Source organism: Xyrauchen texanus, chromosome 18 (genome assembly GCF_025860055.1).
Source record: "Xyrauchen texanus isolate HMW12.3.18 chromosome 18, RBS_HiC_50CHRs, whole genome shotgun sequence".
NCBI lineage: Eukaryota > Metazoa > Chordata > Actinopteri > Cypriniformes > Catostomidae > Xyrauchen > Xyrauchen texanus.
The window spans coordinates 20,414,276-20,437,891 of record NC_068293.1 but is presented as its reverse complement, the minus strand read 5'-3'; the positions used below and the strand labels follow the sequence as shown (position 1 = coordinate 20,437,891).

Below are 23,616 nucleotides of genomic sequence, written 5' to 3'. Positions count from 1 at the left end.
CAGGCAGTCTATGTGAGATCAGAGGAGATGGTTCTTGTGTTGAGCTCAGATACTCACACTCACTGTACTGCTGAAGCTGGGAGAACTCAGCCGGGCTCAGACACACCCAGTCTCCCATCTCACCGGTTGGAGCACGTGAGGCAAGCAGGGGGAATTGAGGTGATTATCGTCAGGTGAGGTATGAGAATGAGATGGGGCGATCTGGCAGCATCTTAACTGCTTCCTTTATGAGCAGATGGCGAAGAGGCGTCTCTGGCGTATAGTGGCAAAACAAGGGAGGGGCCCAAGGATGAGGGTCAAGGTGAGGTGTGTGCCATGCCACGGCACTAGTAGGAGCTGTGATTTGAGGAGCTCCACGATGGGGAGGTGACAGGTGCACACAGACTATAATGGTGAGACTCAACTTATGACCTATCAACCGGAGCGATCTATTAAGAGAGAGAGAGAAAGAGAGAGAGAGAGAGAGAGAGAGAAGATTAAAACAGTATTAGTAATGCCTCAGAGTTGACTTAAGGTTATTAAATATACACTGTATCAGGTCAAGCATACTGTAAGTATCACTAAATCTCTGACATTCCAGGTATGTTGCAAACATACATCAACAAATGACAATAGCTAGGAATGCCATAAAACATAGATTAATGATCATCAAGTTATTTAATCTAAACATTTTTGAGGCATTGATACTGTATATTAACATTAGCCAACATTTTAATTAGAAGCCTGATTGTGTGCTCTCCAATTCACTGTCAGTTGGCCTTTCCTTCTATAAAATCTGGCGTAATAGCTTAGGGAGACCACAAGGGGGTGATATAACATCTACTGAATCAGTTCGCACACCAGAGGAGAAGCGGAGCGTTGCGGGTATGACAAAGCACAGGTATCACTGTCACACAGGACTCGTTGATGCAGTGCATGTGGCAGTCCAAAGTTGTGAATCTAGTCACCATACACACGCAAAGCTTTTTTTACTTCTTCAAGAATGAACAAAGTGACATTGATGATTTTCTGGTTAGTGTATGAAACTGGAGTAACTGCGCAAACTGAACGATTAGAAATTATGATGTTTATTATACAACAGAAATGGTGACATTTATTATGCAAGTTCTCTAAGTTATCAAACCTCAAAAACACATACTTATTACTTAAAATACATTGTGTTGGCTGCACAAAAGATATATATACAAAATATATCATACAGTGTATATCAGCGCTGCAGAATTTTGAGCAGCCTCTGAAGCCGTAGCTTGACACAGCTGACAGACGCCGAGCGGCGGTGTAAGTACATTCATAGAAAATAATTATTTAGAACACCATGTCGTCTGCCATAAGCATCCACTCTGTGACCCCCTTTAAGTTACCCTGCCACTCACACATGTTGTGTTGAGAAATATGCACGAAGAGACAAAAACTATTGTGGAATGAGTACCGTAATTTCCGGACTATAAGCCGCAACTTTTTTCCCACGCTTTGAACCTCGCTGCTTAAACAACGACGCGGCTAATATCTGGATTTTTCCCGCTTTCAAATTTTATTTAAAAAAAAAAAAAAAAACATTTTGTGACGTGCTCAGTTTTTTGGCGGCATGAAGCTTTCATTAGACCAGTGATATTGCCAAACGGGTTAAGGTCAAACAACTTTTTTGTTTACTGTTTAGATTAAATCGAGCGCGCTCAAACTTCCCATCATTCTGATTACGGTAGTCATTTTGTCACCCTCAAGACACGGAGAAACACATATGATGCAGCTTTCAAGTTGAAGGCGATTGATCTGGCTGTTGGAAAAGGAAATAGAGCTGCTGCACGGGAGACGTTGGAAACAGCAGCGTGATGAATTGACTCAGTGCAAAAAGACAACTAAAGCTGAGGCTATTCAACTCCGACAACGATGGAGATGACTTCAGTGGTTTCATGTGCACAAGAGGAGGAAGATAGTGACCAATGACTTTCTTGCTAGGCTACTGTTTACTGCAAATTTTTTATTTTTTGTTACAAGCTGTGTGTGGCAGCGGGGGCGTGGTCAAGCACCTATCCGGGAGAGAAAAGCGGTAAGGGCGCTTACACCTGAGCTAATGTCTAACACCTGTGTCTAATTTCAGTAAGCGTGGGGAGAGCGGCATAAAAAGGCAGCAGAGAGAGTGACAGACAGACACACGTCAGTCTAGTGTTGGCGCATAGAAGACCAAGAATTGAGAAACTTTGTAAAATTGATTGTAAAGATTGCTGTGGCCATTAAAAGCCTTACCTGGAACGTCAAGTGCCCTGCTTCACGTGTCCTTCTTGGGAAAACTGTCACACTGGCACCAGTGTGACAGTTTTCAGCATTTGATGTAAGCGCCCTTACCGCTTTTCTCTCCCGGACGGGCGCTTGACCACGCCCCCGCTGCCACACCGTGTTTCGTTAAAGCCTATTTATTTTTGTTACAAGTCGTGTTTCGTTAAAGCATATTTATTTTTGTTACAAGTCGTGTTTCGTTAAAGCATATTTATTTTTGTTACAAGCCGTGTTTCGTTAAAGCCTGTGTAAAGTTCATTTGTTTCAATGTACCGGTAGGCACCTGTGGCTTATAGACAGGTGCGGCTTATTTATGTTTAAAATAAAATAAAATAAAATAAATTAGTGGGTGCGGCTTATATTCAGGTGCGCTCAATAGTCCGGAAATTACGGTAGCCGTATTTATATTTAAAAAAATGCAGATATAGACCAATAATCATAGGGACATTTTTCTGATTCTGCATGAAAAAAGAATCAACCCCAAGCCTAACCCCAATAGCACATATATTTCTTTAATATCTCAGTTGTTTCTGTCAGACAGAATTTACATTAAGAGCAAATGGAGACTTCTTCTATAGTATCCTGCGTCTCAGATTTTTCTCCTGAGAAAGACTCTTGTAATTACACATGTGTCTCCTCTAGAGTTTGCCTTAAAGTTGGGATTTTCTTTGCTCCACTTCACCCAAAAAGGATAGCTTTGGTTCTCCATGTAGCTCTGAGTTCAAAGGGCCACTCAGTAAATGACTCACATGAGCTTGGCCTGCTTCTGTGCTCAGCATGCTGCACCAATCAATTGTCTCTCTTTCTCTCGGTCTCTGCAGAATAATCGTGTCCTGTCTCTGTTTCTCACTCTCATTCCGCATTTTGCCCTGTGCAGACACTCTCGATGAGTTTAAGCGGAGACAAAAATCAACTGCAGTTTGCCAGCACTTCCACAGGGAGTGAAAATCTGACATAAAATCTCTGTAAGAAGCTGACGCATGAGAATTTGCTTTGATGAGAAGAAGAGACAGAGTAAAAAGACAATGATCTATAAAGTTTATAGGGCTGCCATGACGGACAGCATGGCAGGTAAGTTCATGTCCACTGGTTTAAAAAGCAATGAGTGATAAATATTTTGTTATTTTATTTATTTTTATTTATTTATTTTTGTATAGAGAAAAAACTGTTTAAACATGTGAAAGGGACATGATAAGGAGAACGATTTTTGGAAGAAAAAAAAACACCTTTGCACACTATTGCTTTTTTTTTTCCGTCTCTTGATCCTTGAGCTTCATTCAGGCAAACTCACTTCTGTGAAAAATATGTAAAATCCCAAGGTGTAACTAAAATGAAGCAAAAAAATTTGAACAGCACAAATGGAGAATTTAGAATGTATGGGAAAATAAATGGGAAACATGGCAATCTGTTGTGGATAAATAAAGATAAAGAGCTTGGCATAGATTTAACTGTTGAAACAGACAAAGAAAAGCAGGGATAATCACAAGGTGGAATCCTGCCTATAATTCTGTTTCAAAATTGATTATTTATTCAACCTTCTTGGGGAGTGTACATGGCCAGACTCATTATGTCATTATGTCTGATTACATTGTATGTGTGATCTATATATTTATTTCAGGACCAATGTAATCAATACTTGTTTTTAGTCTGGCACAGGCTTATCAAAACTATACATGATGCCCATAATATATGTGCATGTCAACATTATGTTGAACATCTGAATGGAATGTTCCAAATTCCATGTCTATAATCAGTTCATAATTCATTATTAACAAACAGATAATACATGAGCAGTTTTTTATATACATGTTTTCTTTGATGCCTTAAAAAAATATGCTTTTAAATGCAACCCACCAAGTTGGGTAAAAGCACAGCAAAGCTGGGGAAATGAGATACTAATTGAAACATTGCTTTGGATTCAGTTTGATTACCGATGATTATCGTTGTATAATGAAATGATCAATGCAATTATGTAGAATCACACAAGCCTGTCTGATAGTGTGGAAATAATAAATTACACATTAAAATGTTGACATTACTGTGTACTGTGAGCATAAACAGCTTTAAACTTTGTATCTATTAATAAGAGGCCCAGTATGAGAAATCATCGATATTCCTCCAACTCATTTAACTTTAAAATGATGTAGTGTCCCATACTGAATATCTACAATTTATGTTACCATATATGACTTCAAAATGTAATTTGTTTTTTTCTTGTGGAATATTTCACACAAAAAGGAAAAAATACAATCAAACTATTCCCATGGGATAGAGGTCCATGTAATAACTTTTTTGCACAAAAATTTGATTTCCAAGATTAAACTATTCTTTCGGAGTAACAAATATAATAGGAATACGCATGATTTGAGGCAAATGATATAAAGACTTTGTCAAAACCATACTAAACAACTAAATAAACATGTCATATGTATTGTAGAAGAGTATCAAAAAAATTATATTTTAATACAAAAATATGCTTAATCTGGTGCCATATAAATTAAGTGGTTTGATTAAAAAAAGTCAAAATATTATTTAACATCACTGAATCAACCTGAATACAATGGGTTACACCAACAAAACTAGTTTTATGGGTTAGATCAGATTTCAGGGGGCAAGTTACTGCAAGTTGATGAAAGATTACAAAAAATAAAACATTTTTTATTTTTATTTTTTTTGGAATAACGATTGCAATAAGACAATTTTTTTGTTACAATAGTTATGTGCCATTTTCTTCCAAAATATTTTTTTCACGAACACTGAAATTACACTTCTCTTCTGAACATGCTTTTTAAAGGTTTCATCCTGACATTTCCATTCATTGCTATATATCTAGGCAGGACAAAAGCTCCATAAGGGCCTTGTTAAGAAGATGACATCATGCTTACTGTGGTGCCTCAAACCAGGTTGAAAATGTAGTTTTATCAAGGTGCAAAAATGTCCTGCTGCAATGACACTGCAAGAAGTCAAGTCCACTTCCTCCATTCATATGAAACGAGACATGCTCTGCTGGGTGGTAAACGGTAGAAAATGGGAGGCAGTATGAGGTTATGCATGTGCCAGTCAAGAATAAAGACAAAATAGCACAAGCAATTCTTGTACCCCTAAACCTGTAAACATAAATTTTGTGTACATAAAACAAGAAGCACTTTGCAACATATTTCACACATTTCTAAAGCTAAACCACTTTTGAATATGTCCATTCATGCCCACCAGCCAAATCAACGGATGATGATATCAGACTCAGTTCGTTCAGGCCCTATGGCTGCAATAGGTCTTCCCATCCATTCAAAATCCTAACAAATCAAACAAAAATAACATCAAAATCCTATCTGAAGCTTGTGGCGCTTGGAATACTTTCTCATTCATTCCTACACATGATCATATGATAAACATCAGGCTGCACTTCAGACACATCTCATGAACGAATGCTTTAGAAATACGATTGTCTCAGCATAAAAGGATCTCTAAATGGATTTTGGTTGCACTTTATTTTACAGTACTGTTCTACATTTCCGTACTATACAATTACAACAACTAAAGTAATTACTACTAACCCTAATCCTAACCCAAGCCTAACCTTAACCTATTTTCTCCCAAAATACTAAATAGTATCAAAAACTACCAGAGGCAATTTTATCTAAGAGGGAATAGATTTGCTATGAAAAAGTGGGCTCACATTGACTGATTCAATTACAATGGATATTCATTTGTTTATAGAATACTTGAGATGTAATGAAATGTCAAATATGATTGAAATGAAAAAGAAATGACACAATTTCTGAAGTGGTTATTTTGAGTAAACATTTTCTTAATTTGTCAATAAAAAAGCATCTTGCAGTCTGGAAAGTATTTGAATAAGTTGACAAATTGTGCCCTATAACTATTGCCCCAGTGTCTACATTATTTCAATATAACCCCCCTGGGGGCCTTTTACCCCATCTGAGGGAGCCTTCAATCCCAGGTGTGGGGTAAAAGGCTCCCTCGCCTTTTAAACAACATTTATTATTCAAAACAACCTTCTGTTGTTATTTCTGTTCCTACAAATTGTGTTTCTCCATCAATATTCAATAAAAATAAATGTGAAAAAACAAAAAAAACAATCTTGAATCTTGAGACACCAGAGAAAAAAAAGCTAATTTTCCTTAAGGTGTGCCTTAAATCCCATTGTTCCCTATTATAAGTATTTTATTCTGAAAGTACACATACTGCCAAATAAAGTGAAATCTGGATATCTTTAGATGTCAAAGGCCAGATGTACAACTAAACAAGAGGATAAGTACATCAGAGACTCGTTTGAGAAATTGACACCTCACATGTCCTCAGCTTCATTGAATTCTAGCCGCTCAATACCAGTTAAGAGAAGACTCAGGGGTACAGGCCTTATGAGAAGAATTGCAAAGAAAAAGCCACTTTTGAAACAGAAAAAGAAAAGTTTAGAGTGGGCAAAGAAACACAGACATTGGACAACAGATAATTGGAATTTTTTTTTATGGACCCATGGAGTTTTGTGGGATCAGCTAGACTGTAAAGTGTATGAGAATTGCCTGACAAGACAGCCACATCTATGGCAAGTGCTACTGGAAGCATGGAGTGAAATGTCACCTGAGTATCTGGACAAACTGACAGATAGAATACCAAGGATCTGCAAAGCTGTCATTACAGCACCGGGAGGATTTTTTGATGAGAACTCTTTGAAGTAGTTTAAGAAGATATATATATATATATATATATATATATATATATATATATATATATATATATATATATATATATATAATGACAATTGGTTTACAGCTAAACTCAGCTTCGTCAGGCCAAAGAGGATGCTTACAAAAGGGGGGATAAAATCTTGTATAATCAGACCAGGAACACACTGACAAAAGGGATTAGAGTGGATAAAAGAACTTCTTTTTCACTTTTGGTGAATAAGCAAAATCTGTACAGTATTCCAAACTTTTGGCTGCCAGTGTGTATGTGTGTGTGTGTGTGTGTGTGTGTGTGTGTGTGTGTGTGTGTGTGTGTGTGTGTGTGTGTGTGTGTGTGTGTGTGTGTGAGCGTGTATTTATCACTTTGTGGGGACCAAATGTCCCCATAAGGATAGTAAAACCCGAAATTTTTGACCTTGTGGGGACATTTTGTTGGTCCCCATGAGGAAAACAGCTTATAAATCATACTAAATTATGTTTTTTGAAAATGTAAAAATGCAGAAAGTTTTCTGTGAGGGTTAGGTTTAGGGATTGGGTTAGGTTTAGGGGATAAAATATAAAGTTTGTACAGTATAAAAACCATTATGTCTATGGAAAGTCCCCATAAAACATGGAAAAAACGTGTGTGTGTGTGTGTGTGTGTGTGTGTGTGTGTGTGTGTGTGTGTGTGAATATATATATATATTAGTGTTGTCAAAATATCGGTACCCCGGTACCAAGTGGGTACTCAAACAAAAATATTTTTAACGATACCAGAATTTCTGAAGGTACCGGAGTACCGAGTACCGGTTCTACCCGGTACCCATGCAGAGTCGCTCACAATGCTCACAACAAGCAAAAGATGGCGACAAGAAAAGCTGCTGCGGAGGCTCAACTGAATATTGTAGAAAAGAAAAGTGGAAAAAGGTTTGGAAGTTCTTTGGATTCGAGGCTGATGAAAAGGGAAACATCATAAATCAGCAAAAACCTGTTTGTAAACGGTGCTTTTGCAATTTTCTGACGAAAGGAGGAAACACGTCAAACCTAATAAAGAACTTGAAAGACAGACACCTGGATTTATTCAAGCAACTAAAGCAGGTGAGTTTAAAAGCATATTATTTGCATTATCGTTTGCATTATGAATGTTTTATTCCGATAGACACAGAGAGTTAAATCGCAAAAAACATCACCGTTTATGTAGGCTACTTTATGGTTTGCAGCATATGTTCAGAGCATATGTTCAGCTTCAGCTAGCAATGTCACGAATCCTTACTTGTCTTTAAAGCTAGCCTACTGCTATGCAATACCTAATACTGGGGCATGCGAAAGGAGAGCACAACAGGGTTTACTAATTTTACAGAGGCTTTTAGATAACATAGTTTGACAAAATTTGTGAGTTGGGCTCTATAAATTATCTCCAAGTCATCTGCTGAGATCGCTTAATGTCTACAACACTCAGTCCACACACATACACACAGCATTGCCTTTACATGCATTGTAATTGTATTGTAATGTTCTGTTGTTATCATAATTAAGTACATATAGTATTATGATAATGATAATTTGGTATTATACTGTATGGCATTTTCTCTTAAATACAGAACTTTTGTAATTAAACATTACATTTTTTTTTTCTAAAATCTCTTATCTTTTTACAGAATCAGTCTGAGGGAGAGCATGTTGAGCATGAATGTCTCCAGCAAGCATATACACAGCCAACAGTTGCTGAAGCTTTTATGGCAAGTCAAATATGACAAAAAATCAGCAGAGGCAAGAAAACTGAACCGAGCTGTTGCTGAATTCATATGTATGGATAAAGTTCCCCTCTATACAGTTGAAAAAAAGTGGATTCCAGCAAATGCTTCAACAGTTCAACCCCAAGTATCAGCTGCCAAGTAGAAATTATTTTATATCCACAGAGATACCTCACATCTATTATGAAAACAAAGACCTCATAAATCATCATCTCAGACACAAACCATTCTACAGTTATACAACTGATCTGTGGACAAGTAGAGCTGTAGAAACTTTCATGTCTGTAAATCAATTACATAACTGAATCTTGGGAGTTGCAGTCCTGGTGTCTAGGCTGTTGTGGGCTAAATACAGATCACACAGCTGAGAGTTTGATGGAGGCCTTTGAGGAAGGATGGCAGGCATCATAACAGATAATGCCTCAAACAACAAGAAAGCCTTTCAGGAGTACACGTGGATTCCTTGTTTTGGGCACAATCTCCACCTTGCTGTCAACAAAGCAATTGAAATAAACAGGATGTCCTCAGCACTGTCAAGGCTTCGAAAAACAATATCGTCCTTCACCAGATCACCAAAACGTTCACGCCAGCTGGCTAAAAAGCAGGAAAAGCTATCCTTCCCAGGACATAAATGATACATGACAAACCCACTCGTTGGAATTCGTCTTATGACATGGTGGAACGTTTTTTGGAGCAGCAGCAGGCTGTGTGTGCTGTGCTTGCTGAAGACCGGAAGAAATGGCATCAGATGCCAAAAGACTCTGATATTACCATTTTAGAAACTGTAAAAGCAGTTCTTGAGCCACTCAGCACTTTCACTGATGCACTTAGTGGTGAGAAACATACCACCCTGTCATCAGTCTTGCCATTAATGTGGAAAATATTTGAATGCCTTAATCTTGAACAGAGTGACTCTGCTTTAGCCCAGGATACACTCGAAAAACTAATTCAGAGGACCTTTAGTCATTACTTAAATATATATATTGTTGTGAAATAAAAAATCAAGTTCTGAGATACTGTTACAGTTTTTACTTGTAATTGTTATCTTATTGAGCTTGGATGACACACAAATTGTGCCTATTGATTAAATATACAATCATGAGTTGTCAGAGTTTAACATTTTCAGTTAATAAAAAATAATTTAAATTTAAGTTCAGTTAATGTAAAATACAATTTTATGACGTGTAAACGGCCCACAGTTTCCATGTACGCGCATGTTCAAGGCCAGACGAGTGACTACATACTATGGCTGAAACGCATTGAAGCGCGTGGTGAATGGTAAGTAATTTTATGCTTAATTGATTCACATATTTGCAATCGCTCAGGATTCTGTTTGTGATGATAGCCTACTGTAACCGAATACCGAAATCTGGAAGTCCTTAAAGGCCCTTGCACACTGAGTCCGAAATTCGCGGCTGAAATTTTTGCACGTTAAAAAATAAATACGACGTTATGTCAATCACACTTGCACACTACCGCCGAAACTTTAGTCCCTCGTTAAAAAAAAAAAAAATTGGATCGGGTTCGATTTTCTACGTTTTTCGTACACTCTTAAAATTGATGTGTTAAAAATGAACACAAAATATGTGTAAAAGGATTTGTAACACATTTTGTGTTACTACAGACACATGATGTGTAAATATTGTGCTCAACTGTTTACACAATTACTGTGTTAAACACATTTAGTAGTACATGTTTATATAAAAGGCATATATTCTGTTGCAAATACTCAACAGGCGATGTCAACTTTAATGATTGGATTTATTTATCATGTTGAAAATGTGAATAAAGCATTTTAACTCGCTGGGGAAACAACTGTTGGGACTACGGGGATGTTTTTGCTGCGCATGCGCGGTGGCGGTCTTTTCCAACCGACGCCTAGCCAGCCGTCAGAATTCAGAAATGCGTCTGTCTGCCTCAGGTGAGTGAATATAATTAAACGTGTAAAATAATAAATATTTCTCCACATAGCATGAGAAAGAGTTGTGTTAATTGTCCAGGAAACATAATTTGTTTGTTTTAACCGTTTTCATGTTCCGTAGCCGAATATGTTTTGTGTGTTAACTAGCGTCAAGGCAAGCGAGCTCTCACGCTTTGCAAAGCTGTTTATTTATTGGGTATGACTGCTAATAATTGTTTTTAAAAAGTCGAAACGTTAAAGGTTAATATACATGGCACCTTAAGTTTGAACTAATTTGACTAGTCTCTAACAGTCATTTTACCAAAAACGTCCTTTTAACCACTGCATAGTTGTGGCGATGAGTGTTGTGTGGTTTAAAAAGCGCGCCACTTTGTGCTAAGTTACCTTGCTTGTCACTGACTAGGCTATTTACATGTATTGATAACGCGATACACTTAACGTTTACATTTTCTCATTAAATTATGACTCTTGTATGATTACAGCATTATAATATGGTGTTATTATATCTTTTATCTAGGTAATGGAAGACGAGGGTCAAATCACGTTTACTCTAACAATTTTACACAGAGTTCTCGCGACTGTCTTCATAGACGGGAAGGAAACATGGAGAAAACTATTCACAGTTGGAAGTGTTGGAGAACTGATTAACTCAGCCAAAACGGAGCTCTCTCAACAAGTATCTATTGATCGAATACTGAGATTTGACACAGATTTTCAAGAATTTATTGACATCGATGTTAATTCAGAAGTGAAGGAGCTTGACAAATTCCAAATATATTATACTGCTAGTATCACACAGGATCCATTAGATGGAAGAGTTGAGTCATTACTGGCGAGTCATGTTTTCACTCTTCCTATTTATAATTTTCAAAGTAAACATTTCAGTTGTAATTTTTTTCCCTTAGTTTCATTCAACAGAAGTAAGCCGGACTGTCACCACAACTGGTCTGCTGACACTGCTCGAGGAAAAGGCCCCTACAATCTTGAGAGAACATGAAGACACAAAGACATTGTCAATTTCTTTGAGAAAGTTACTTGTTAAAGTGGCTGTGAGTGACCTTGTAGAAAAGCATGGATTGTAAGTATATAACTGTTTAACAGATTTGCACTCATAAGTTATAAATAACATCAAATAACATTAGCTGTGTTTACATGGACCCTTATAATCGAATTGACTGCTCAATCGGACTAAAAAAACCTTCATGTAAACACCTTAATCGATCTGATTGAGCTTGATCCGATTGGAATTTCGATTGGATTGAAAGGGGTAGTTTATTCCTTTTGTAATCTGAGTGTAAACACTTCATCGGATTAAAAAACGAAACTGAAAGGACTGCACATGTGCAATGATGTTGAAATAGTGTAATGACGTTGAAATAGCGTAATAATTCATTTAGATGACACTTTATTCAACAGGAAGAACAGCGCGTTCCGTGCGTCATATGTCATTACACTATTTCAATGTCATTACGCTATTTCAATGTCATTGCACATGCACAGTCCTTTCAGTTTTGGTTTTCAATCCGATCAAGTGTTTACATGTTCTCTCGATCAGATTACAAAAGGAATAAACTACCCTTTCAATCCAATCGAAATTCCAATCGGATCGAGCTCAATCAGATCGATTAAGATGTTTACATGAAGGTTTTTAGTCCGATTGAGCAGTCAATTCGATTATAAGGGTCCATGTAAACGCAGCTGTCCTGCAGAATTTAACTTGTTAACAACCCTGATAAAACCTGGCTTTAGCCTTCTAGTAATCATGAAGAGATTGATTAGCTAGTTCAGGTGTGTTTGATTAGGATTGAGCTAAACTCTGCCGGACAGTGGCCTCACTGGAAGGGTCGAGTTTGCCCATCACTGGTCTAGAGTATCAATGTATTATTCAAAGTGGGAACTTTTTTGTGTGCATGTCAATGTTTGTGTTAATACGAGTTTCTGCATGTATATGCTTGTATTGCCCTTTTTTAGCTATCCATCTGGTACAGAAAAGCTGGCACTGGCAAAGGAGATTGTGTCACTGTTCCCCTCATTAAGGATTAATGTCCCATTTGGCGAAAATGAAGGACATGTAAGGATGTTTTACATTATTAATTTATGAGTATGAAATTACTTGGCAGTGTGTATACAAACTGCAAAAGCATACTTGAGTCCAACTTTTTATTTGTCCATTTCTCATGTTAGGAGCATTTTTTTGATGGGCCATCACACAGTGGATTTATAGAAATGAGACTACGGAACATCAGACGGAAACTTCAACAGAGCCAGCGGATCTACAATTTGAAACGACGTCTTCCTACAGACCAACCTTCTCTGCCGATTACTGATGAAACAGTGCCCACTGAGTGGTTGACCTTGATAAAGAGGATGCGACCCTCTCCAGAGAACTCATCGTCAATAAAGACTGCAATTGACCAAACCTTCAGTTACCGTAGAAGATGGATAACGATCGAAATCGCCAACTGTTGGTCAAATCTTCAAGGAATATCCCAGATTTCTGGACATGCCAGCCTTGGTAATACATGTTAAACTAAGCTGCAGAGAACTTTACACAAAGGTTGTGTTTCATAATTTGTTAATATTAATAATTTCTTTGTTTTTTGTTTTATGCACTGCAGGTGGACATTGAATTTTCCAAGATGACAGATGGGAAAGAAGACATGTTTATCAAGAAATGGGAGGGGACGATTATCCCAAAACTCAAGGAAATAGCATCCTTTGAGAAAAAAAATGTACATCAGACACTTATTGGAGAAAGCTGACAATCAGCAGGATGGTACGGTTTTATATGATTAATGTTTTGAAATGCTTATTTTTTTATCAACAGTATTTTTTACAGAATGAATTCCATGTTAAAACCAGAAAAAATGCAAAATAAACAGTATGTGAACCGTATTCAATGCTTCAGTGTGATTTCATGATAACTACATATTGGCTAAAGAAGTTTTCTCAAGGTCATGACAGAAGAGCAGACACAGCACATGGTAAGCCTGAATATCATGTGGAAAAAGTGATCATTAATGTTGTCTGTTTATATTTTAAAATTGAATTCCTCTCTGAAGTCCTTATTGTCCCATCAAAAATCTCCAACTCTCTTGATCAAAGACCCAAATGTCTTCAGGAGGCATTGCATTGCGATAGCCTGTGTTTCGCAGGAGGCTAAGTTGATAAAAACTTAGCCTCAGTTCAGAAATGTATTTTATTGTGGACTAATCTTCTTCACCTTAATTACTTGCATTCATGTTGAAAATGATTAAGTTGATTCAACATAATGTTTTAAGTAAGGTGAAGAAGATTTTAGGCCACAATAAAACACATTTTTAAGTAACATGAACTTAATAATTTTCAACATGAATGCAAGTAATTAAGTTGATTCAACATAATGTTTTAAGTTCATGTTAATTAAAAATGTGTTTTATTGTGGCCTAAAAGGTAATTCACCATACTCAAAACATTGCTTTGAATTAATGTAATTCTGCCAGCAGTCTTAACTTAGAAATTCTAGTGGAAACGGTTAACATATTTTTTTTTGTTGACCCAATGTTTTATTTTTTAGAGTGTATGAAGGAAAAGATAAGTGCATATCTTAAGAATCGTCATGAAGACATTCAGCTGCAACATCTTTTGAACTCTGCGACCTACCTTGATCCAAGGTTTAAGGACAGTTTTGTAGTCCTTAAGGATAAAGTCAAAGAAAATCTCCTGAATGAGGTGAGGACAACTGATGTCACTCCTCGGAGACGAAGTGTCAAGTGAAAGGAGGCCATCAAAAACATTTAAGAAAACTGATCTCAAGCATCTGCTCTCCAGCATACAGGGTGACAAAAAAGAAAAAGGAGAGGCAGCTACCTCAAGCAACACTAGTCAAGCAACACTTTCTGCAGATGATAAGTTACCAGGTGAATTTTTGATTTACAGCCAGATGTAAAAGTATGTTGCTGATGGAAAAAAATATGTAAACACCTCAACTATCCGAGTGTGCCAGGAAGTATCTGTGCATTGCTGCATCAAGTTGTTCATCGGAGAGAGTTTTCAGTGATGCAGGGTATATTGTAAGCCCAAGACGCTCAAGCCTGACACAGGAAAATATCTACTGATGTTCGTAATTGAACAGGTAAGAAAGACAATAGTTAATTGTTAGTGTTGGATTGAATGAAACTTCAAGTGCTTTGCACATTAGTTTGGAATTTGTTCCTATTGTTTTTTTTTAATTAATTCTGTTGTATGCTTGTTTATTTAGTTTTTTTTACATTGAACAGTTTTGTTATCATTTAAAAATAATATATTGAGCTTGAAGTGTTGCACAATAGCATATTTTTGTTCTTCGTTCTGCTGCTAATGTTTTGTTAACTTTGTTAATAAAAGAGTTTTGTTTAGTAACCTGTTTTTGCGTTTTACTTTGGTACCAAAAATGGTATTGAGTACTATGGTACAATTTCACTGGTATTGGTACCGACTACTAAAATTATGGTACCGTGACAACACTAATATATATATATATATATATATATATATATATATATATATATATATATATACACACACACTGTATTCTCTAACTGATATGCAGTTGAAGTATCTTGAATCGTCAGCACGGGATACATATTTTACTCCATCTAAACCAGAAAAAATTATTTACAGTATTTTAAACTTTCAATGTTTTTAAAACTTTTAAAGCCAAAATGCAACCAAAATATATTTGTCCAGCCAATAAAATTATTGAAATATTACAATATTAGCATATTACCATTACCATCCCTCTGTTTAGCAGTGAGGAAATGCATGTACCTTATTCCATTTACCTCTCTGTCTCCAACTGACACTCCATTATGCTCCAGCCATGTAGTATTTATACCATTCCCCAACATCCCTTTCTCTGTAACTATCTATATTACATCTTTCACTCTATCTCACGCTTCTCTCTCACTTTCCTCCGAACAACCAGTTCAGTCCCTGATAAATCTACTTTTCATGTAGAATTTATGTGACTATCCTTTTACACCTTATTTTCCCCATTCTCATATCCATTAAATGTACCACATTAAGTCTCTACCTCTCTGTCACGTAACAGGTAAAAAATGCACTTGATGTATCTAAAATTAAAGTAAAGAAAAACTAGAAAGATCTGTTCTATCAGATCCTCAGTGACCTCAATGATCTCAAATGGCATATTTCTCTCTCTCTCATTTTATGTCCGCTTCAAAACATCACTTCCCTGCTGCAGACAATGCTCTTGTTAAGAGTTTCATATAACCTTTTATAATCATATTTGGACAACTGTGTAGTACCACAGAAAGCTATTATTAATAGTAATTTCCAATAAAAATCCAATTGTACCTGCCTTATGCAAGGCGAGTCATGACCTTCCTCTGAATGAACATGAAACAATTTTTCAACAATTACAGTTAGCTAGTTATATACAGTATTCTATGCAGAATGAATTATCTGAAATCTTGCTGCTTACATGGAAAATGTAAAGATAATTCACTTAATGTTATTATATACATAACACACACACACACACGCACACACACACACACAAACACACACAAAAACGTTATTCTCTAACTGATATGCAGTTGTAGTAGCTTGAATCGTCAGCACAGGAAATAAATTTGAAATGTTGTTTTGCGCATATCCCCAGTTTATTTTCATTCCATATTCATCATCTAAGTAAGACCAATGCACTAGACTCTTGAGCACAGTTAGGAAACACACAGCCAAATTAGGACACGTATTATGACAGGGATAAACAGGGAGAGGTGCACCACTGTCCAGCCATGGTGGTAACATTGCCCTTGTTCAACAGGGACAGTAGACAGTCTCACACAGAGAGTTTATTCAAAAGCGGGTGAGAGAGCAGCGTGATAAATGAAGAGTCGGCGGAAAGTGGCAGGCTGAGTAGCTGGCAATGGGAGGTTAGTGAGGGGCATAGAAACACCAAAAACCAGCTTCCATAAACAGATGCTGTTATAGCATTAAACATCCTGTAGCACGGCTGTGCTGCAGTCCAGTCAGGGGCAACAGCAAAACTGCCATGTGCACCAGTTGCCACTCATCACCCAGCTTCACTAACCCACACATAGCTGTTTGTCACAGTTTGAAGAATGATTAGGTGTAGTGGAATATTTTTGTCTCAATTTCTCACAGATAGTCTCTGTGGTCTAGTGTACAGTTGGCAGAAATATATCTGACCCAGTGGGTGAGAGTGACAACTAAATAAAGCACATTATAAAAACCATAGGGAAGAGTCTGGACAGATCTGATAATACAACATTTTACATGTCATGAACTTAGAGAAATATGAAAGGAAAAAACACAATGGGTGTTAAATACCCAAGGTTGCAACTGGAGTGTACTGTACATTTAAATTTGTCTGAGGACTGTCAACTTATTGTAAATGAATGGTTCACCCAAAAATGAAAACTCTATTGAATATTCAAACCTGTATACATTTGTTTCTTTAATGGAACACACCGAGCACTTTCAGGGAGAATGAACCTGCAAATGGCTCAAGCATACTTTGTATTTGCATATTAAACTGGAAAAAGAAATGACAGACGAAAAGGACACACACCTTTAAGTAGGAATGCAGTTTGATTGATGGATGGACTGCAGAAATTTAGGTATGGACCTTCCTCTGGGTCTCTGTGAAATCAATAGAGATGACTCCTCTGGGACTCTGTGGCTATTGCTGTCTGATTAAGATGCCATTTGGGTAAAGAGGAGTCATCTCTATTGATTTCACAGAATCAGTGTAGCACAACCAGCCCCAAAGACCAGACAGAAGTATTTAGCGAGCATCTCTAAACAGAATATTATGCTCACTTCAGTAATGCTAGGTCTTTTTGATTTGTTTAAATGGCATGCTTTTAAGAGTTTTCTTTTCCCATGCCAAACACAACACGATGACTTTCTAACTGCAAGCTACCACTAAACAATCCTTTATGATGTTCACAAATGTTATTACTTAAAGCTGCATTTTACCACTTATGCATTAGTAAAGTACAGTGTGTAATTGAAAAACACTGACATTTAGCATAATTTATTTAATGGTCCAAAACAATGTAATAGCTGGTGAAACGGTATAAGGACAGCGTTTGGCATTCACTGCTAAAATTAAGAATAAATAAAACAATCCAATCTCTACTTACTGTAGTTAGCACTGACATTTTTTTTAATGAGCACAAAAAAAAAAAGGAAAACCCAAACAGATTCTTTAAAAATCACTTTACAACAACAACAACAACAACAAAGTTTAAATATAGTCTAAATTAAGTTTCTTTAGAAATCACACATTAGTAAGTTTTATTACTTTACATTGAAATTGTATATTGAACACTCTCACACATAAATGAAGACATTTATGCAGATTTCCAAAAACATTTAGCCTTTTACCATTCCTGACTCTCTGAGCTGAAAAAAAAAACATGAGCAATCTTTTCCTCTTTCCCCCTCTCTCTCGCTCTTGTCCTGGGGCCTACATGCTCAAAAATCCTGGGAGTATTTACAGAGGGGTTGGATGTCATGGCAACAGCAGGGTTTGGTTCAAAATTGCAATGCAATGACATAAAAAATCCAACCAAGACCTGCTCTGATTCCCAGCTAAGTAAAAACCCACTGCCCTTCAATCGGATCTGAATGTCTATTAATGTAACTGAGCCTCATCAACACGTACTAACAAGATGGCTGCTCTATGAACCATATCAGAGAAAGTCTGTATATTGAACTAAGGGGAAAAGAGCTAAATGATCCTTTTATTTGACTATTTCAGAAATATAGGTAACACTTTACAATATCTTTGTATTTGTTGACATTAGTTAACTATTAGTTAACATAAATTAACAATGCAAAATTTTACAACACTTTTTTTCATGGTTAGTTTTTTTGTTTCAACATAAAGTATTAATACATTTTAACATTTAAAGTTGTATGCATTAACATAAGTTAATGCATTATGAACTAGCATGAACTAACAATCAACAATTGTAAATTTATAAATTAACATTAACCAAGTTAAATAAATGCTGTAAAAATACATTGTTTTTTGGCTAGTTCATGATTCCTAAAGCCTTTGTTAACAAATAGCATCTTATTGTAAAGTGTTACCGAAACATATTATAAAAAATAATATAAATGTAACAAATTATACTGTATAATATTTATAATAAAACAAATAATAGTAAGAGTTGAATAATAAGAACATAAAGTGGGGTCCAAAAGTCAGAGACCACTGGTGTAAATGCTTCTATTGTGCATTTTTCTTGCATTACAAATCATATAAATTATCAGTATAACCAATTTTGAAAAATTAATTATTAAGAATTTCCAGGTTTAAATTATATTTTAAATCCCAGATTTTGAATCCCATTGCATATTATATAATATTAATTATTATTACACTAAATAATTATTATTATCATATTTGCTATAATAGAAATAACATAGGAATAACAGTACAGTAAGTATCTGTAACATGTGTGAGAATCAAAATATCAGGAAATACATTAAGCATGATATTGTATTGTAATGTGTGCCAAAAACTGTTTAATGCTTCCCTTTCTATTTGTTTAAAAATCTTTCCCCCTACTGCAGACGGCTCTGGCTATTGCAACGTGTGATTCCAGCGAGGACACTCAGATAAATCACTGTGCTGCTCTACCAGACAGTAACATATTCATCTACCCAAGAGGAGCATAGTAAAGATGCGAGACAAGCCAAAAAGCGTAGTATGAGCACTGAGTTTTTATTCAGCCTCTCCTTTACTGTGGATTCCATTAAGGTTCTCCATTACTGACTGCTGTTTTGACCTTGTGTATTGTGTCATGAGCAACCTTTCCTCTTTCTTTTTCTCTAACCTGAGTTTCTTTATCATGACTAATAGCATGCCTAATTACTAAGGAAAACATTACAAACACACACACAAACATTCAGTTTGCCCTCTCTGAGTACTGAGAATGGAAATTGCATCCTCAAGCAGCTATAGTGAAAAAGCTCCACTCAAAACACACACACAATGTTGGTGCGGCTATCCTTACGAGGACTCTCCATAGACATAATGATTTTTATACTGTACAAACTATAGATTATATCCCCTAACCCTAACCCTCACAAAAAAAGTTCTGCATTTTTACATAAAGAAAAACAACAACATAGTTTTGTATGTTTTTTAAGTGATTTTAATTATGTGGACACTAGAAATGTCATCATAAACCACATTTATAGCATAATACCCTTTTAATTACCAGTTTGTAACCTAAAAAATTATTCCTTGTTAACAACCCAAACCTGCCTACACACACACACTGCTCATGCTGTTCTTGCTTCTGGGATGCTGTTAAGACATGAAGACCCCTTGCCTTTGGTGATTGCATAATAATTAAAAAAGCCTATTGGAGATTTACCAGGGTCCTCGTCTTCGAACACATGATGGCACAGGTTTCTGAAGAGAATGAATCATCACACATCAAATTGATTACATTCCCTCACAACAGAGATTATGGGCTGATGACCGCAGTGGAGCAGACCGACCCAGGCCATCAAGAACATACCCAGTCAAATGGTAGAACTGTGTTTCCTTCCATTTCAACAGAATCCATCAACAAGTCTATTGATGATATCTGATGGCATTGATCTACTTAGCTGAGAGTGAAATATAAACACTATTGGCACTCTGACAATGTAGGCAATAACAACAATAATAAGCAGGCAACATGCAACATGCATGCAGGATTCCACAACTAAAATAATCTCCTACAAACCTGCAGGACAAGCAATCGACTTTCATTAAAGGCGTCTGACAATGAGACAACATCAAAATAAAGCCAAAGAGCACCAATCAACCCAAGTTGATGAATGAAAACACATGATCAATGTGCATGTTCTGGAATCAGTGTCAGTGTCATTGACATTGACAGTGCTGATCTGCATGCTTTTGGTGTAATGACGGGCAGAACCGAAAAGAACAGATGCTGAGAGGAAAACACGGGTCATGGCTTTGCAGACAGCAATTATCGTACCCTGTGAACAAACGCACACAGAGAACACACAAGAGCGAGATTAGAAGAGATGTGTGTGAGAGAGATAGAGAAGGATAGAAAGACGTCGTCCCCTACCTCTGCCTGTTCAGGTGATGTTGTCTGCAGTAGGGTTGCTGAATCCCGGCTGCTCTAAGTGCTGTCACCGCCGGGGCACAAACGGACGGTTTCACAAACAAAATGCTACAGGCAGCGCTGGAAACAGCTCAGTCAGCGGCAGAAACATCCCTCCCCTCCTGCATGAATTAAGCAAACCTCTCTCTCTCTCTCTCTCTCTCTCTCTCTCTCTCTCTCTGTGTCGTGCGCATGCGTGAGCGTTTGCTGAGTGATCATGGAGAGTGTGTGATAAGTTATTTTTTTTCCTGCTTGAACTTTGCTAGATAAAACAGTATATTGTTTCACGGGTGTGCCGTTCCGGTGTATCACCGGGGAAAGTAGATCTGATAATTTTGATTACACTGTCTATGTAGGCCTATCTACTGACACATTAAAATGTTTTGGATGTGAAAGAAACGGACATTTGACTCGCGCCTGTCCCGAAAACGAGGGTACAAACACGAAACAAGTCAAAGTTGATGAGAAGATGGTACAAGATGAAGAAAGTGAGCTGGTTCATCTGTGTCAGTACCTATGAATCCAATACAGACTGTCAAGCGCACAACAAACACAGAGCCTTGTGAGCAGATAGTTGAAACTGCTTAAACCATGATTGAGATCGAGGAAGACAATGATTTGGCTGATGATCAAATGAAGTTGACTGTGACCTTGCTTGAAGAAACTGCTGTTGTGGAAAAATTATAGACACACAAAATAGTTAGCTGAAATGCTTATCTGATATTGAGTCTTTAACAGATAATGTAAATTTGTGTGAGGTAGACATGGATCAAGATGTCTTCAAAACTCCTTTTAAAAGGAAAAAGTAAGACAGGAAGGAAGGATCAAAACAACCAAGAAAGGAACAAAAGTTGACAATGTTGATAGTGAAAGTGAATTTTCTGACCAGTGTTTTAAGTTGTTCACCAAGTGAATGGAAATGTAATGATAATAGTGCTGATGAAATTAAGATGTTTCTAAAATTGACAAAAAATCAGAGAGGAGTACAGATTGTTGATTTCTACCCAGACCTGTAACAGTTTGTGGTAAGCACTAAGAGTTTAATGAGTGACGGTCACTTTCTGGATAAAGAAGTATATCGACTGAAGAAATATATGTCAAAAATCCAAAACCAGCAGAACAATAATGACATAATTCTTTTATCTTCACCGGTTTGTGTTTCCGTATGTTTTTTTGTTTTGTTTCTTTCTTTTTCTACTTTACACATTGCAGATATCCGTATTGCATCTTTAAATGTAAACGGAGCCAGGGATGACGTTAAGAGAATGCAGGTGTATGAAACAATGAAACAGAGTCACAAAACTTAGTAGTGGTGGAGTTGCCATCTTGTTTGTGAAGAATTTTACTCTATGCTCTTTTAAAATAGAAGAAATCGTGAAGGAGAGACTCTTGAAAATTCAAACCATTTTTGAAAAATATGTTCTGGTTTTTATTTGTGTGTATGCCTCCACTTTACCGTTAGAAAGAGTGGCTTTTTTGGATGTTTTATGCTCGACCCTGGACAAATGTATAGTAACGAAGAGTATCTTTTCCTTGGTGGAGATTTTAATTGTGTTGAGAAAATTATTGATCACAACCACATACGCCTTCCAGTAAGCGGCTTTTATTGATTCTCTTTTTGTAACGAAAACCGCTTTGTCTGACCTACAAGAGATGAAAGCACCGGGTTCATTGGTTAGATCACGGTTTAAGACCATAGAACAGATGGATGTTCCATCAAAAAAAAAATTCAGATTGGAAAAAAAAAGAATGGACAGAAACGTTTTATTCATTCATTACTCTCTGAGTCCGGATCTTTATTGTCAGGTTCAACAGAAATAAGAGAAAGAGCAGTCAGTTTTTACGAAAAGCTTTATAAGTCAGAATATAAAGAAGATAAAGATATAGAACTGTTTTTTTTTATTACCTAAAGTGTCAGAAAGAGCGAATGTAGCACTTACAAAGCCGATTGGCCTATAGGAATTGTTTAAAGCTCTGCAGGGCATGGAGAATGGCTAAGTTCCTGGATTAGATGCAATCCCTGTTGAGTGTAAAAATTTTTTTGGTCAATCATTGGACAAAATTTGCTAATTGTTCTTAATGATAGTTTAGCCAAAGAGCTTTTGCCTTTGAGTTGCAGAAGAGCGGTTTTGACCCTTTTGCCTAAGAAGGGTAATTTGAGCGATATAAAAAACTGGAGACCTGTGTCTTTATTGTGTTGTGATTATAAACTGTTATCTAAAGCACTAGCTACCCGTTTGGGAAAAGTTTTAGCTGACGTTATCCATCCTGACCAGTAGTATTGTGTACCTAAGAGGTCCATTTTTTATAAAATCCATTTAATTAGAGATTTGTTTGATGTTTCTAAGATGTTTGGTCTTGATATAGGATTGATTCCTTTAGACCAAGAAAAAGCTTTTGACCTCCTAGAACACAATTATTTATGGAAGACTCTTCAAGCTTAATTCAAAATGTTTAGCTTACATTAAAGTCTTACCGTGATATTGAGAGTTTACTGAAGTTTAATGGTGGATTATGTGCTCCTTTTAAAGTGTGTTGTGGGGTAAGTCAAGGTTGTTCTTTGTCAGGTTTATTATATAATCTTGCAATAGAACAGCTTTTGAGTTTTTTACGGAGAGTTTTAGAAGGGGTGTTTTTACAAAATTGTAAAACTTCTTTATGTCTTTCTGCATATGCAAATTATGTTATTATAATGACGAATAAGCAAAATGATGTAGACTTACTTTTGACAATACAATAAAAGGTTTTAGCGTAATTTCTTCTACAAGAATTAAGTGGAACAACGTTACAGTTAATTAAAGTTAAAGTGAGGCAGTTTTGATAGGACAGTG

The 23,616-nt window shown here is 36.6% G+C and overlaps 2 protein-coding genes across 2 annotated transcripts in view; one reads left to right on the top strand and one right to left on the bottom strand.

Moving 5' to 3' along the window:
• Positions 1 to 20,891, bottom strand: part of LOC127659143 (diacylglycerol kinase beta) — a 172,456-nt gene extending 151,565 nt beyond the window's left edge. Inside the window, exons 1-3 of the mRNA XM_052148814.1 lie at positions 20,750 to 20,891; positions 20,396 to 20,654; positions 58 to 428 (exon numbers count right to left, since the gene is read on the bottom strand). Of these exons, the coding sequence (XP_052004774.1) occupies positions 58 to 118 (61 nt within the window). The 5' untranslated portion in view covers positions 119 to 428; positions 20,396 to 20,654; positions 20,750 to 20,891. The remainder of the gene's footprint in view (positions 1 to 57; positions 429 to 20,395; positions 20,655 to 20,749) is intronic.
• LOC127658797 (uncharacterized) lies at positions 9,345 to 13,523 on the top strand. Its single transcript, XM_052148346.1, has 6 exons — positions 9,345 to 9,497; positions 10,596 to 10,634; positions 11,540 to 11,712; positions 12,606 to 12,705; positions 12,819 to 13,149; positions 13,253 to 13,523. The coding sequence occupies exons 1-6, from the start codon at positions 9,345 to 9,347 to the stop codon at positions 13,261 to 13,263; spliced, it is 807 nt and encodes a 268-aa protein (XP_052004306.1). The 3' UTR covers positions 13,264 to 13,523.
• Positions 20,892 to 23,616: the final 2,725 nt, after the last annotated feature.